The sequence below is a fragment of the Euprymna scolopes genome, chromosome 15 (genome assembly GCF_053919585.1).
Source record: "Euprymna scolopes isolate OS-2025 chromosome 15, ASM5391958v1, whole genome shotgun sequence".
Lineage (NCBI taxonomy): Eukaryota > Metazoa > Mollusca > Cephalopoda > Sepiida > Sepiolidae > Euprymna > Euprymna scolopes.
Window position 1 is genome coordinate 68,049,927 of NC_136496.1, and position 13,343 is coordinate 68,063,269.

At 31.0% G+C, this 13,343-nt stretch overlaps 1 protein-coding gene across 1 annotated transcript in view; it reads left to right on the top strand.

The window, feature by feature from the left end:
• Positions 1-12,729, top strand: part of LOC145293865 (programmed cell death protein 10-like) — a 67,208-nt gene extending 54,479 nt beyond the window's left edge. The window contains exons 6-8 of the mRNA XM_080140604.1: positions 2,819-2,903; positions 7,907-7,989; positions 11,860-12,729. Of these exons, the coding sequence (XP_079996730.1) occupies positions 2,819-2,903; positions 7,907-7,989; positions 11,860-11,941 (250 nt within the window). The 3' untranslated portion in view covers positions 11,942-12,729. The remainder of the gene's footprint in view (positions 1-2,818; positions 2,904-7,906; positions 7,990-11,859) is intronic.
• The last annotated feature ends 614 nt before the right edge of the window (positions 12,730-13,343 follow it).

Here is a 13,343-nt window from a genome sequence, read left to right on the forward strand (position 1 = left end):
AGAAAACCAAAATAGGTGGGCTCCCTCTACCATGTTAGAGACCTACTCACACCTGTATCCTATATCTTTACAAAGCCACAATTCACCCATGCATGGAGTATTGTTACTACATCTGGGCTGGTCCATTTACTATTAGTCTCTCACTCTTAAACAGGGTCCAAAAAAGAGTCTCAAACCTAATAGATCCCGCAATATCGGCCAAACTTCAACTTCTGTCCAATCGTCACAATGTTGCATCCCTGTGCCTGTTTTACAAGTACTTTAGTGGAATATGCTCTGAACTCCTAGCACTTGTACCTTCTTGATGTACATACTCTCAACAAACAACAAAACCCCAACCCCTTCACTGTTGAGGTCGCTAGATGCTGGACAGCCTTCTGATCTAATAATCATTACTAGCGGGACCTATGGAAATTTCACAGTAATATATTGATGTTGGCATTTTGTAGATGTTCAGTGTAAATGGAGATGCTCTGATATTATTGTAGCTTTTTTGTTAAAACTGCAAAAGTATTTATCTAAGCTAGCACAAGTGCCCAGCAAAGCCTGGTCGTAAAGTACGCTTAAATATTTTAATTCTTGCAGATTTTGTATATATTATTATGGAGTTAATGTTCTATCGATTTTTATATATTATAAAGTTGTGATTTCAAAAGTAAAAAAGACAATATCCATATGACTTGTGTGCATTAGCTTGAATCAAAACCAAAATAAAAACTTCTGAATATATATATATATATATATATATAACTTGGGTTCCTTCAGCCATAACCAAAACTTATGAAGAATTCTTGATAAAATTATTTATAAAAAAAATAGATTACTGGAGTGCTATCAGTTATAACCAAAACTTATAAAGAATCTGTGGTAAAATTATTTATGACAAGAAATGGAAGTACATGACAATTAAACGACCCAGATGTTAGCGTGACACACAAAATAACACACAGGCTATCATATTAATATAGAGATTTTTTTTTTTTTTTTTTTTCCACACTGTTAGACTTTAGGATTCGCTTCCTGACTCCTCCTTCCCTTACTGTACTAACCTGCAGATGTTAAATTATACCGTTCAACTCCCCATAGTCTCTTAAAGATCATCCCAAATAATAACCCCTTATGTCCAAGTGGCAATACACTTTGTTTTGGGTGAAAAAGAGTTTAAAAAAAAAAAAGAAAAAAAAAAGAAGAGAACCGTAACCTTCTTGATCTTTTCAAATTTACAGCTAAATTGAAAAAAAAAAAAAAATGCTTTCAACTGTTTTATTTTTATTATTCCATTTATTTAATTAAATTGTCTCACTAATGTGAGTGATTGAACATTTGTTTTCGGTTTAAAAATCAACTTTTGTTTGCACAGAATTTAAATTGGAAGTTACTCTTATAAATACAGGAATATAGGAAAAACAAACGTTTTTATATGAAGAACATCTTTTTATTTATCTAATAGATGTCCTACATGACTGGCATCATGTTAAAAACAAATTTTAATGCGTGTTCTCAACTGATGAAGACTACCTTAAAGTACAAACTATGTTTGCAATGATATTGCTAATATGTTGCTTGAGATGGTTCATTCTTTTTAACATTTTTCTGATATACTATCTACTACAAATACCCCCAAATTTACAAATGAAGTAGGGATATGCTCAGTAGATCTGGAAGGCCACTCCACAAGACCACAACAATTCATGTTGGTGGAAACTACTGATATGTCCTACGTGGATCTGAAAATGACATTCATCTTTCTTGGGGTTACTATTTAGGATCATGTTTAACAAGGGACTATGGGGAGTTGAACAGTGAAATTTAACATCTGCAGGTTAGTACAGTCAGGGAAGTAGGAATCAGGGAGGAAATGCTAAAGTTTAGCAGTCTGAAAAAAAAAAAAAACTATTAGAGTAGAAGGCTTGGGAAGTTGCTATCCGCATAGAGCAATGAAAGAAAGATCTCTTGCAACATGGACAGATATTTATCAAATTTTGGAATTTTTGAGATGATGATTATTTGTATTCTTCAGACTACTGTTCTCATCTTGAATGTAACCTCCAACCTTCTTTAGGGGTATCTTGTCGAACTCTGGAATCTGCACGTAATTTTGAATAGAACTCTTTGTTTAATCCACAGGGATAGCATGCTCTTGTTCTGTCAGCCAAAATTCAGTTTTAAAAATTACTCTTCTGGAAGTTGAAAGTTCAATCCTCAGTGTGGGCGACATTTAAAATACAATTGCGAATTACTTAGAACTTCTACCAAGTCATGGCTAATGGAACGAGAGCATGCTACCCCTGTTGATAAAATAAAGAGTTCCATTCGAAATTTAATACAGATTTCCGAGTTTAAACAAAATACACTTGAAGAAGATCAGAGTTTACATCGACCAAGACGGTGTGAAACTAACGCTGAAGATGAGAACAGTAATCCAAAGAATTTAAATAATACAAGATATTGATTAGTGTTAAAATTCCTATTAATGAATAATGGTCCAATAATTCTGTCACCCCATATTCCAGTCTACACCATCACTATGTTGGACTCTGTCAATGAAGATTATAATTACTACAACAATGTATGTTGTAACTCTCCATCGATGCAAAGAAACGTTTCATTTGTAAGCAATATCTAGGTTAAAAGGTAGGCAACGTATAAAAAAAATTGTCATTTTCAAATCAGTTTTTTTACGTAAATTAACTTGTATCCATGATCGAGTATTTGGTAGATGTTACCATGCATTTTATTTCATATTACAATTAAGAAGTTTGTATAAATATTTTGGACTGATAATTAATGTTCTTTTTTATTTTTTCTCTTACTCCAGGGATATTGCTAATGCCATACGGCTTTTATTGGATTCCGTGAATGAAGTAACAGCATATGAAACCCTCCGACAAGATGGAAAACAGGTTTTTTTGTTTTGTTTTTTTTAATTTGGTACTTTTTAGTTTTTGAGGACAGTTTTTGGTGCTTGTCTATAAATGGGCCGAAAAAAAAAATTTTTTTACAAGAAAAATCTGAAAAAAATCTTTATAATGTACGTACTTGTCACTGCATGAAGATGTCATATTCCAAAAATCACATAAATCGATCAAGTATTTTTTAAAATTTTATTTAAGAAAATCAAATATTATCACACGTTTTAGCAAAGATTTGCTTCACGCCATCTTGTTTGAGAGTTGACGACACTAACGACACCTGGTGTAAATATGGGATCAATAAGAGCAGACAATCGACTTTAAAAATTTTTTTTTTTTCTTAAATGTTGAAAACACTTTTTGTTATAATACAAATACAAAATAATAAATTAACATAACGTCTCCTTTTCCTAAAAAGAATGTCTAAAACATTTTTTTTTTATAATGAAACATTTTTTGAATTAAAAAAAAAATACAAAATGATAAATTAACATAACTTTTTTCCTAAAAAGAATGTAATGAAACATTTTTTTGAATTAAAGCAACATTGAAGAGTCAACAAATTAATAATTTAAAATACTGATTTCTCTCTCTGATTTTCACGACAGGTGCCGGAAAAAATGAGGTCTGCATTTTCGGCGATAAACTGTAGTAGTACCAAAACTGGTCATTTGCAGAAAATAATTTACCACAGTGGTCATTTTTATAAAAATAGAAAACAGTTAAATTAAGCAATTAAAGGGGATACATTACCACAATATGGCAAAACAGACTTTCTAGTGGATTTCTGGAAAACTTCTGCTGCCACATGAACTCAGCCAGGTACGACTCTACGATATGTGTACAGGTACCATACTCGTTTTTGTTTCTTTTTGTGGCCTCTGCCCACATGCGTTCCACATGGTTTGTAGTGGCACCTGTGCTTGGATCCACAAAATGGTACCTGTGGTTGACGCTTAAGTGGCGGTACCCTTCAGCACCCAGTCTATCATAGGCCCACCAACAATCTGAAACTATGGTCATGCCTGGCCGAATATGTCTTTTTATTATTGTATTAATGTTGCAGCATTTCTTGCAGGAATTGTCACCAAAAACCCACTTTTGTAGCGTGTTCGTATCCTCTGAACACTCACAACTTTCTAGTGAGTCTCCTGGTGTGATTTTTTTCTTTGAGAAAACAGACTTTCGTCAATTTCTACTAAACATCCTTCACCACCAATTATTTGGGACTGTCTTAAAAAATGTTCAACGCAAATGTCCCTGACAAACATTCGCCAGTCACATATAGATTGGTTAGTCAAAATTCTGCACTCTCTCTTCAGAGTTTTGCAGCTTACATTGTTGTAGGCCCATAGATATAAAAAATTCTATGAACTCCTTCAGCGGTATTTTTGAACATGAAAAAAAACTACCTTTATGTATAGAGACGCGTGCATGACAACACTTTCATCTTCAACAAAAACCATCAGGTCTATTTCTTGCCTGAAATGTCATGTCCCTTCCACAGTGAAAAATTTTGTATTGCCAAAATTAAATTTGGAGCTTCTAGAAAGTCGACAACTTTTGAATTCTGCCTAAGCAAATAGCACAGTTCTTCCATATTAATGGCATTTACATCCAAATGGTTAATTTTCAGAGAATTCAATATCCGTAATACAAATCTGAAGAAACAAATTAGTGCACTGGTTATGAGCCCTTATTCTGAAACGATTAAATTCATCACTGGCTATCTCCCCACAACGAAGAATGCCTGACAAAATCCCTAAAAATTGGAAAATTTGATATTTTCTTTAAAAAAAAAAAAATACTTGATTGATTTATCTTGTATATTTTCATCTAAATTTTTCATGTTCGCTTATTAGTCTGTTTTCAAATGAAAAAAAAAACCGGTGTTTTCGACATTCTCTTTATAAAAAGAAGTCAATTTATTTATTTATTAAATAAGTTAATTTATTATTTTGTATTTGTATTATAAAAAGTGTTTTCGACATTTAAGAAAAAAAAAAAATTTTAAAGTCGATTGTCTGCCCTTGTTGATCCCATATTTACGCCAGGTGTCGTTAGTGTTGTTAGCTCTCAAACAAGATGGCGTGAAGCAAATCTTCGCTAAAACGTGATAATATTTGATTTTCTTAAATAAAAAAAAAACTACTTGATCGATTTACGTGATTTTTGGAATATGACATCTTCATGCAGTGACAAGTATGTACATTATAAAGATTTTTTTCAGATTTTTCTTGTAAAAAAATTTTTTTTGGCCCATTTATAGACAAGCACCCAATGTTTTTTTCATTTTTGAAGATTTCCACTCGGAACAGGGGAAGAATTCAAAACGTTCTAAAGTTTTTAAAATAATTTCTTTGAAAATGTTAGTTTTAGGTAACTTATGGGTAAGAGGAAAACAAACACATTAAATTAACACAAAATATCTGAATATTTATTGAATTAAAATAAAAACATTGAGGGTTTTATAGAATAATTAGAATTTTTGAAATAAAAATTACAACTGAAATCTTTTGTATTTTTTTCTGAAATACATAAAAGTTGTCATGAAAATTAATGACTTTTTTTTAAACAAAACTTTTTAATGAACAGTTTTTCTAAAAAAAAAAAGAAAATTCTGAAATAAAAGTTGTCATTATATGAAAATGTATGACTGGGGAAAAAAAGATTTTTTATAAAATTAAGGTTTTGTAATAAATAAAAAAAATAATCATTAAAATTTATAAATAGGTTCGAACAACCATTTGTCTCCTCCTGTTCCATGTGAAAGTCTTCAGAAATGAACACAAAAAACTTGTCCTCAAAAAGTAAAGTCCATAAATGCCCCCCCCCCCTGTTTTAACACAGGGCATATTGCCACTGAAGAGTAAGGCTGGTGTGATGGGGGCCAGATTTAAGGGTGGTTCCTCGGAGAGTTGAGCAATTAGATTTTTGCTTCAACATTATTTTTGAATTTCTGTTTGTAAATATTTATAAAATTTATTTTTAATTGAGGAAGGATCTTGATGAAAAAAAAATTCAATTGTTCAGATCTTGTTTAACGATTATTTGAAAGTGCAGAAAAGTAATTTGATTATACCCACTCTTTCTTCTCTGCAACTTCGTTCTGAGACATGATGCTGCTAGTCTCAGTCTTTTCTATAAATAATATTATGGCATGTGTTCTTCAGAATTGTCTGATCTATTGTGTCTTCCTTTGTTTTACATAAGAGTACTCATAGCAACTAAAGCCAGAAGTCCAGCTTATGAATAAATAATAGATGTTTATTATTTTTAAAGATAACAAGTGACACCTGTCTACTTAGTTGAGTAATAAACTTACAACATCAGATCCTTGCCTAACTAGACCAAAACACATGAGATACGTTAACACAGTCCTTTACTGAGAGCCCTAAATGATACAACCTGTCCGAAGGAGTGCAATGGACGAACTGCCTCATAGCTCTCCTGAAAATCAACTGCTCTCTCTCCAACATTCAACTCCTCCTTTTCCAGAGAGTGGGAGTGAGAGCTCTTGACCGCCTCTCCCTTCATTCTCCTGAGATCTCTTTAATATTAACTGGTTTTGTCCTTTGTTGGTGGTCACTATTTCTACCACACAGAGGTTGACCAGAAGATAGCATGCAAACTGTCTCTATTCATAGGGGTTTTATCTGGAGTCCATCTTCTCCACAAAGACCGATTCTAATGGTTTTAATGTAACATTTCTATCAAATGAGGCACTTGCTTTTTTAAAGAAAGAGAATATCTCTTGGGTAGTCTGACTCTAGCCAGGATATTTTCAGCTGTCAGTGCTCTCTGCCACTTCCATTGGTCAAGCATCTATAACTGCAAAATCTGCCATTCCCATGCACCAGCAAAACATGTTGCGCATACATGTTATTGATACCTCATTCTAATATACTTATTTCAGTAGCTTCTCTCCAAGAACTTCAAACTTATAGAACTCTTTTCTTTCTGTTTTCTTCCTACCTTTAGCATTAACCCCTTTAAAACTAAGGCCGGTGCTTATTCAAATTGGCATGTATAATGATAAACAAAAATAAAGAAAAACTTTTTTATTGTACCTATTTGTCATGGAATGAAGACTTTACATTCCAAAAATCACAAAAATTGATCAAGTTTGTTTCTGAGGGTTTTTTTATTTATGAAAAACAAATTTGCCGATTTTTACCGATAAGTGACAAATAAGGTTATGTTTTATTAGAGAACATAATAAGGTGAGATAATCAGTGATTGTTTTGACAGCTTCCACGTGCATTAAAGTTGTCTGCCCTTGTCGACCAATTTGTTGGACACTTTTTTCACTTTCATCAAAACAGGAAAATTTTATTTTCTTAAATAAAACATTTTTTTTTTTTTTTACACAGTGATCACCACTTATCAAGGCCCGGAAGCCACTCAGGGATAAGGGTTATTGCAAGTACATTACGTTAGTGTGGAGATTTGATGAAGTGTTTACTTAAGGGGGCGGTTCATCAGGAACTTGTTAACGTTGGACTTGAAGACATCCAAGTTGTAGTCCGGTGGGAAACATCAGGCGGAACAGAGTTCCACAGGCGTGCAGTTCTAAGAAAGAAGCTTTGTTCATGGAATCCGCGTTTTGATTTAGGCACAGATATAGAGTGGGGGAAATTTTTCACAGTGGATTCAGCTAGACGGGTGTTTTTCATGAAAGATTGGCGAGGGGGGGACCAGAGATTGGAGTTCAGACGAGCACCTGCCATGGAAATAACGATAAAACTAAAACTATTTGATCAAACTTATGTGATTTTAAAAATTTTTCATCTTCGTCCTGTGACTGGTACATACATTTTAGAGATATACTTTGTCCAATACAAATGTATATCATTCAAATGATTTATTTACTGAAATATTTTATTTCATTTCTTGACAGAAATCAAACTTAAAATCGGATTCTGTTAATTGAATAAAACCTTAAATTCTTTTTCTTTTCGTTCTAATTTTGTTTCATTTGAAATCTTTTTCAGACTCTTGGACACCGAAAGAAAGAATTCATAAAATATTCTAAACGTTTCAGTACAACACTAAAAGATTACTTTCGAGAAAACCAGTAAGTTTACTTTTTCTTACTTGATTTTATCATTTTTGACATATTTTGTATTTTTTAAATATGTATGAAACCACACACAAAAACACACACACACACACATATATATATATATATATATGCAACATATTTTCTTTTAAGCATATTTTGTTGAATAGCACAGACAATTCACGTCTACTCAATCTGGTTTGCATCCTCTCCAACTTTCTAATTAATTTTATTGTTTTATGCAAAAATTGGCTGATATAGTTACCATAGTAAATGTAAGCCCAGGTATTTTCGAATTTATTTGTATTAATCATCAGGGATAGTTAACTCAAATTTATTTGGGAATATTCATAGAAATGTTTTTATATATATTATTAGTAATTCATTTATTAGATATGTTAACTTATTAATGTCACTTTTACGGGTATTTTAGGATATTATTGCTATGATTAAAATCTATTTTATTAATATGGTTTTTTTTTTAGCTTTTTAAAATGACTTACTAAAATTAATTAATAATATTAAGTTTAAGTAATCTAAGAAGTATGAAACGTGCATAAAAAAAATTAATAAAATTTTCCATTCAATTAAATTGCAAGATTTTTTTTTCGTTTCAATAGATAAAACAAAACTTTTCATACAAAATGATTATAAAAATACTATATAAGGGAAACTAAATAAAAATTACATGATTAGACTGGAAAATAAAATAAGATTTTCAACAATCAGTCATGAGGATTTTGACGGTGAAAAAAATACTTTAAAAATATATTTTTTGAAGTTAAAATGTAACAATAGTTTGTCTGTATAAATATTATATTTTTTTCATGGAATTTCTACTGAGAAGTTTTCAATTTATTTTTATTGTTTCAAACTTTTGTGAGAAGAAAGAATGATCAGTCAGAATCCTTTCTGTTATAATATAGGTTTTTGCATAAATTGACTTTGAAACAATTGTAAAAGCATTTTTGCTATAAATTTATTTAACTATTATCTATTCTATATATTCTTATTTACGAAACTTCTATCAAACCATATTGATGCAAATAATAATATAATATAATAAGAGTATAAAAAAATAAATAATTATAGTGTTGATAAAGGGTGAATTTGCAAAATTCATTTTATGTCTTCATTTGCTTCAGTTTGTGTCTATCCATTACATCTCTGCATAATATTGCTTTCTATTAATTATCTTTATCAATTCAGTTTAGTGTTTAATTTGTACTTTTCTTGCACGTTTTTTAAATTTATACAGAAATAGAAATGTTTTATCTTGCCAGATGTTCAGAACAGACTAAAAAGCTTTTTTTTGAATTTTAGAGTAGGTTGCTCTCAACGATGGCAATCATTGGTTGGAAAACCACTACTCGCTCAATGGCTCATGGTCATTGATATTTTCTTCTTTAGCAACACTCAAAAGCTAAGAATTATGTAAGCTTTCCATCTGGAGGAGCAGATGAAACAGTTTGGACAAAAGATACCCAAAGCCAATCAGCCTATCTTCTGTGACATGACTCACTTAGGATTTACTATCTATGAGGTTGCATCCTGACATGCAGCGTTAATTCAATTTTTTTAATTCCTAATAGAATTTTCAGTGCAAATCCAGAGTTCAATCTAAATACAAAAATAAGAAAAATACATAAAAATCTTTATGGTGTACGTATCTGTCACAAAATTTCATATTCTAAAAATTACATAAATTGATCAAATAATCTTTATATATATATATATATATATATATATATATATATATATATATATAAAGAAAATCATTTTAAACGATTTTTAACGATTAATGTGAAATCGCTAGCATTACAAGGCTGATCTTGCAAGTTTGTATTGTAGAGTTATCTACCCTTGTTTTTTGTTTTGTTTTTTTAGTTTTTTTTTTTTTTTTTTCAAGATGGAGACGCAAGGCAGTCGAATTTTGGTTACTCATAAAATTAAATTTTCTTAGCTAAAAATAAAATTACTTGATCAATTTGTATGATTTTTGAAATATGACATTTTCGTTCTATGACTGGTACATACTTCATAAATATTTTTCTGCATTTTGGATTTTTTTTTTTTTATATGTTGAATTCTGGACAAGAGCTGCGTTTTCCACTGCTCTGCTTAACTTTTTTTTTATACTAATAGTTCACCACTTAACAAGGCCAAAATCCACTCAGGGATAAGGGTTAAGGAGGTTGTTGAATAAAGAAATGGGTACTCTTGCATAATTTGACCCGGATTCTTGTGATTTCCCGTCAAGCCCGGATCGGGCGAGACCGGCAATCATCGGCGTCCGCCGAGCATTGTTCAAATGTTGAAATGCTAATCCGACTTTAGTTTGTAACTGTAAACAGACGACAATCGAATTGGAAGAAAGTAACTATTGAAAAAAAAAATGACAGCCATGGTAATAAATCTGTGCATGCTTGAAAAACACATGGAAACGCCGATGCAGACAATTTCCTTTTGTCGGGAAAAGAAATTACTTTCTCAAAGAATGAGATGCAACAAATGTAATCATAAATGTTTACTAAAAAAAGAAATTGCGTAAAGGATGTCTTCTCCTGGCAGTATACCAGTGGTCAGTGTAGACAGTGGGTGTCATTGCGCACAGGATCGTTTTTTGCACGTTCCAATTTGGATATTGCAACTATAGTGAAAATAATCTATTTATGGGTCTTCGAAATGGCGACACTAAAAAATATCAAGAGAGAATGCAGTGTTATATCTGAACACACGTACACGGATTGGAAGAACTTTCTGAGGGAAATTTGTCAGGAGTATTTCCTGAGGAATCCCCGGCAGGTAAGAGGCCTAGGGGCACACTGTAAAAATTGACGAATCCTTATTCAACCGAAGAAAACATAACGTTGGGAGAATCCTAGGAAGGTTTTTTGGTCACCGTGCCAAATCGAAACGCTGAAACCCTCCTTCCAATAATAAAAGAATATATTCTGCCGGGTACAACAGTCGTTTCGACTAAAAAAAAAAAAAAATACTAATAATTAAACAAAAAAAATTGTACTTACACCAAACAATTATACGGGTGAACAACCTTTTTTTTTTTTTTTTTTTTTTTTTTTTCAGATAAATTTAAAAAAAAAACAAACAAACTTGTTGCTGATAAATATTATGCAAAAAAGAAAAAAAAAAAAAAAATGAAACAAAAAATTGTACATACCGGTAATCAACCTTTTTTTTTTTTTTTTTTTTTTTGCAGATAAATTTAAAAAAAACAAAAAAACTTCTTGTTGATAATTATAAAAAAAAAATATTACAATAAATTAAATAAACATATTTGTTTTTTTTAAAGGTAGGTTTCTTGTCATTATTTGAAAATTTTAAGAATTTTTTCCCCCGTTTTGTTTTGCTTTTTTTCCTTAGCCTGCATCTGCTACACCGCTCGGTTGTCACCAATGATTGCCGGTCTCGCCCAATCTGGGCTTGACGGAAAATTACGAGGATCCGGATGAAATTATGCAAGAGTACCAAGAAATGGTACCATGATGGCATTGAAAACAATATTCGATTAATTCAGAAGGCAACTTGACAAATATTTGTTGACATTGACTTGAAAAATAGGGCTTTATAGTTCTGTAGAAACATGTTCCATTGGGGCGGGTAGTTCTTGTAATCAAATTCTATTCAATTAAATTTCAAGATGAAAAATTCTGTTTAACATTATTTTTACATATCCACATCCATCTTGCTATACTAACCTCTGCATATCAGGATTTTTTAGGGTAAGTAGTACCGGTTATTAAATGAGAGAAGTCCAACATATTTTGATTTCATAACTGATCAAAAATTGTTAACTTTCCATTGAAAGTATTTTTGTGCAAATACATTTTCATGTTTTTTTCTTTTTCTTTTTAATCTTTTCAGAAAAAAGGATGTATTTTTGAGTGCCAATTACCTTGTCAATCAAACCAACCTGATCATGAAAGCGGTCAAGGCTGTTTACTAAGAGTTGCAACAATTTGGATAGAATATCAAAACTGGCTTTCACGAATGGATCTTCTTGCATTCAATCCCATCGCCTCCACCGTTGTCATCTTCCAGTTCGCGTATCTTGACACAATTTTCACTAATTGTAGACTCAATTCCCATCTTTATATATCGGACAAGTTACTCGGTGAATAACTGTCAACAATGTTAACAAAAGAGTGTGTGTCCAGAATTCAACCTAATTAAAATGAAACAAAAATACAGGAGAACCATTATGATGTACATATCTGTCACAGAATAAAAATGTCATATTCCAAAAATAATGTATATTGATCAAGTACATTTTTGTTTGTTCTTTTTAACTAAAAAAATCAAATTTTATAAGAAAGCAAAACGGATCTGCCATGTTTTAGAAAATCAAAGGAGACAATTGAAGCAACAATAATTTTTTGTTTGTTTTAATCAGCCTTGTAATGGCTGCAAAATATTATTAATTGTTAAAAATCGTAAAATTTGATTTTCTTATTAAAAAAAAAAAATACTTGATCAATTTACATGATTTTTGGAATATATTTTTGTTGCATGGCGAGTATATCATAAAGATTTTTTTAATTAGGTTGAATTCTGGATAAGAATCAACAAAAGAAAGAAAAGTCTAACTGTAAATAGTTTTTATTTTTGTTGTTTTTTTCTCTTTGTTCTAACCACAAATTTGAATTATTGCTTTTCACTGAACACATTCCATTTTTATGTTTTCCATTGTTTTTTTCTCTTTCCATTAAAAACGTTTTTTTTCTTTCTTTTTTACATCATTTAGTTTTTTTTACCCAACCCAGATCATCTTTATATAATTCATTTTTTAATGTTTGTGTAGATTGGAAATCTTTTAAGCCAACATATTTCAAGTGAAAACATTACATACAAGTCATGTCGAAATTAGTATAAGTTCCAAAAATTACAAAATAATAATACAGTAGAAGACGTGCTAGATCTATTTTTAAGAAAAAAATCATCCATGATTATGTTCTGAGATTATGTGGCAGACCCTTAATTTAAATCAAGTGTTATCTCTCTTGTTTATTATGCTGAATTGGTCGCACAACTCTTCCACGTTAAAACATACAATAAAACTGGATAATTCGATAAATTCTATTTTTACTCATAATTATTTTTCTACTAGATCATTTTTCATAATTTTTGGAATTTATACTAATTTGATATGACACATAAGTATGTAATGTTTTAACCTGAAATGTGTTAATTTAACAAATCCCCAATCTACATAAGCACCCACATTTTGTTTTGTTCAATTACTAAATTTAATAAGTTATAGTCCCACCCTACCTCTCCACTCCACACAGCACATTAAAAAAAGATCATGAACATTTAAACAGCATTATAAAGAAATTAATTTTTCATTG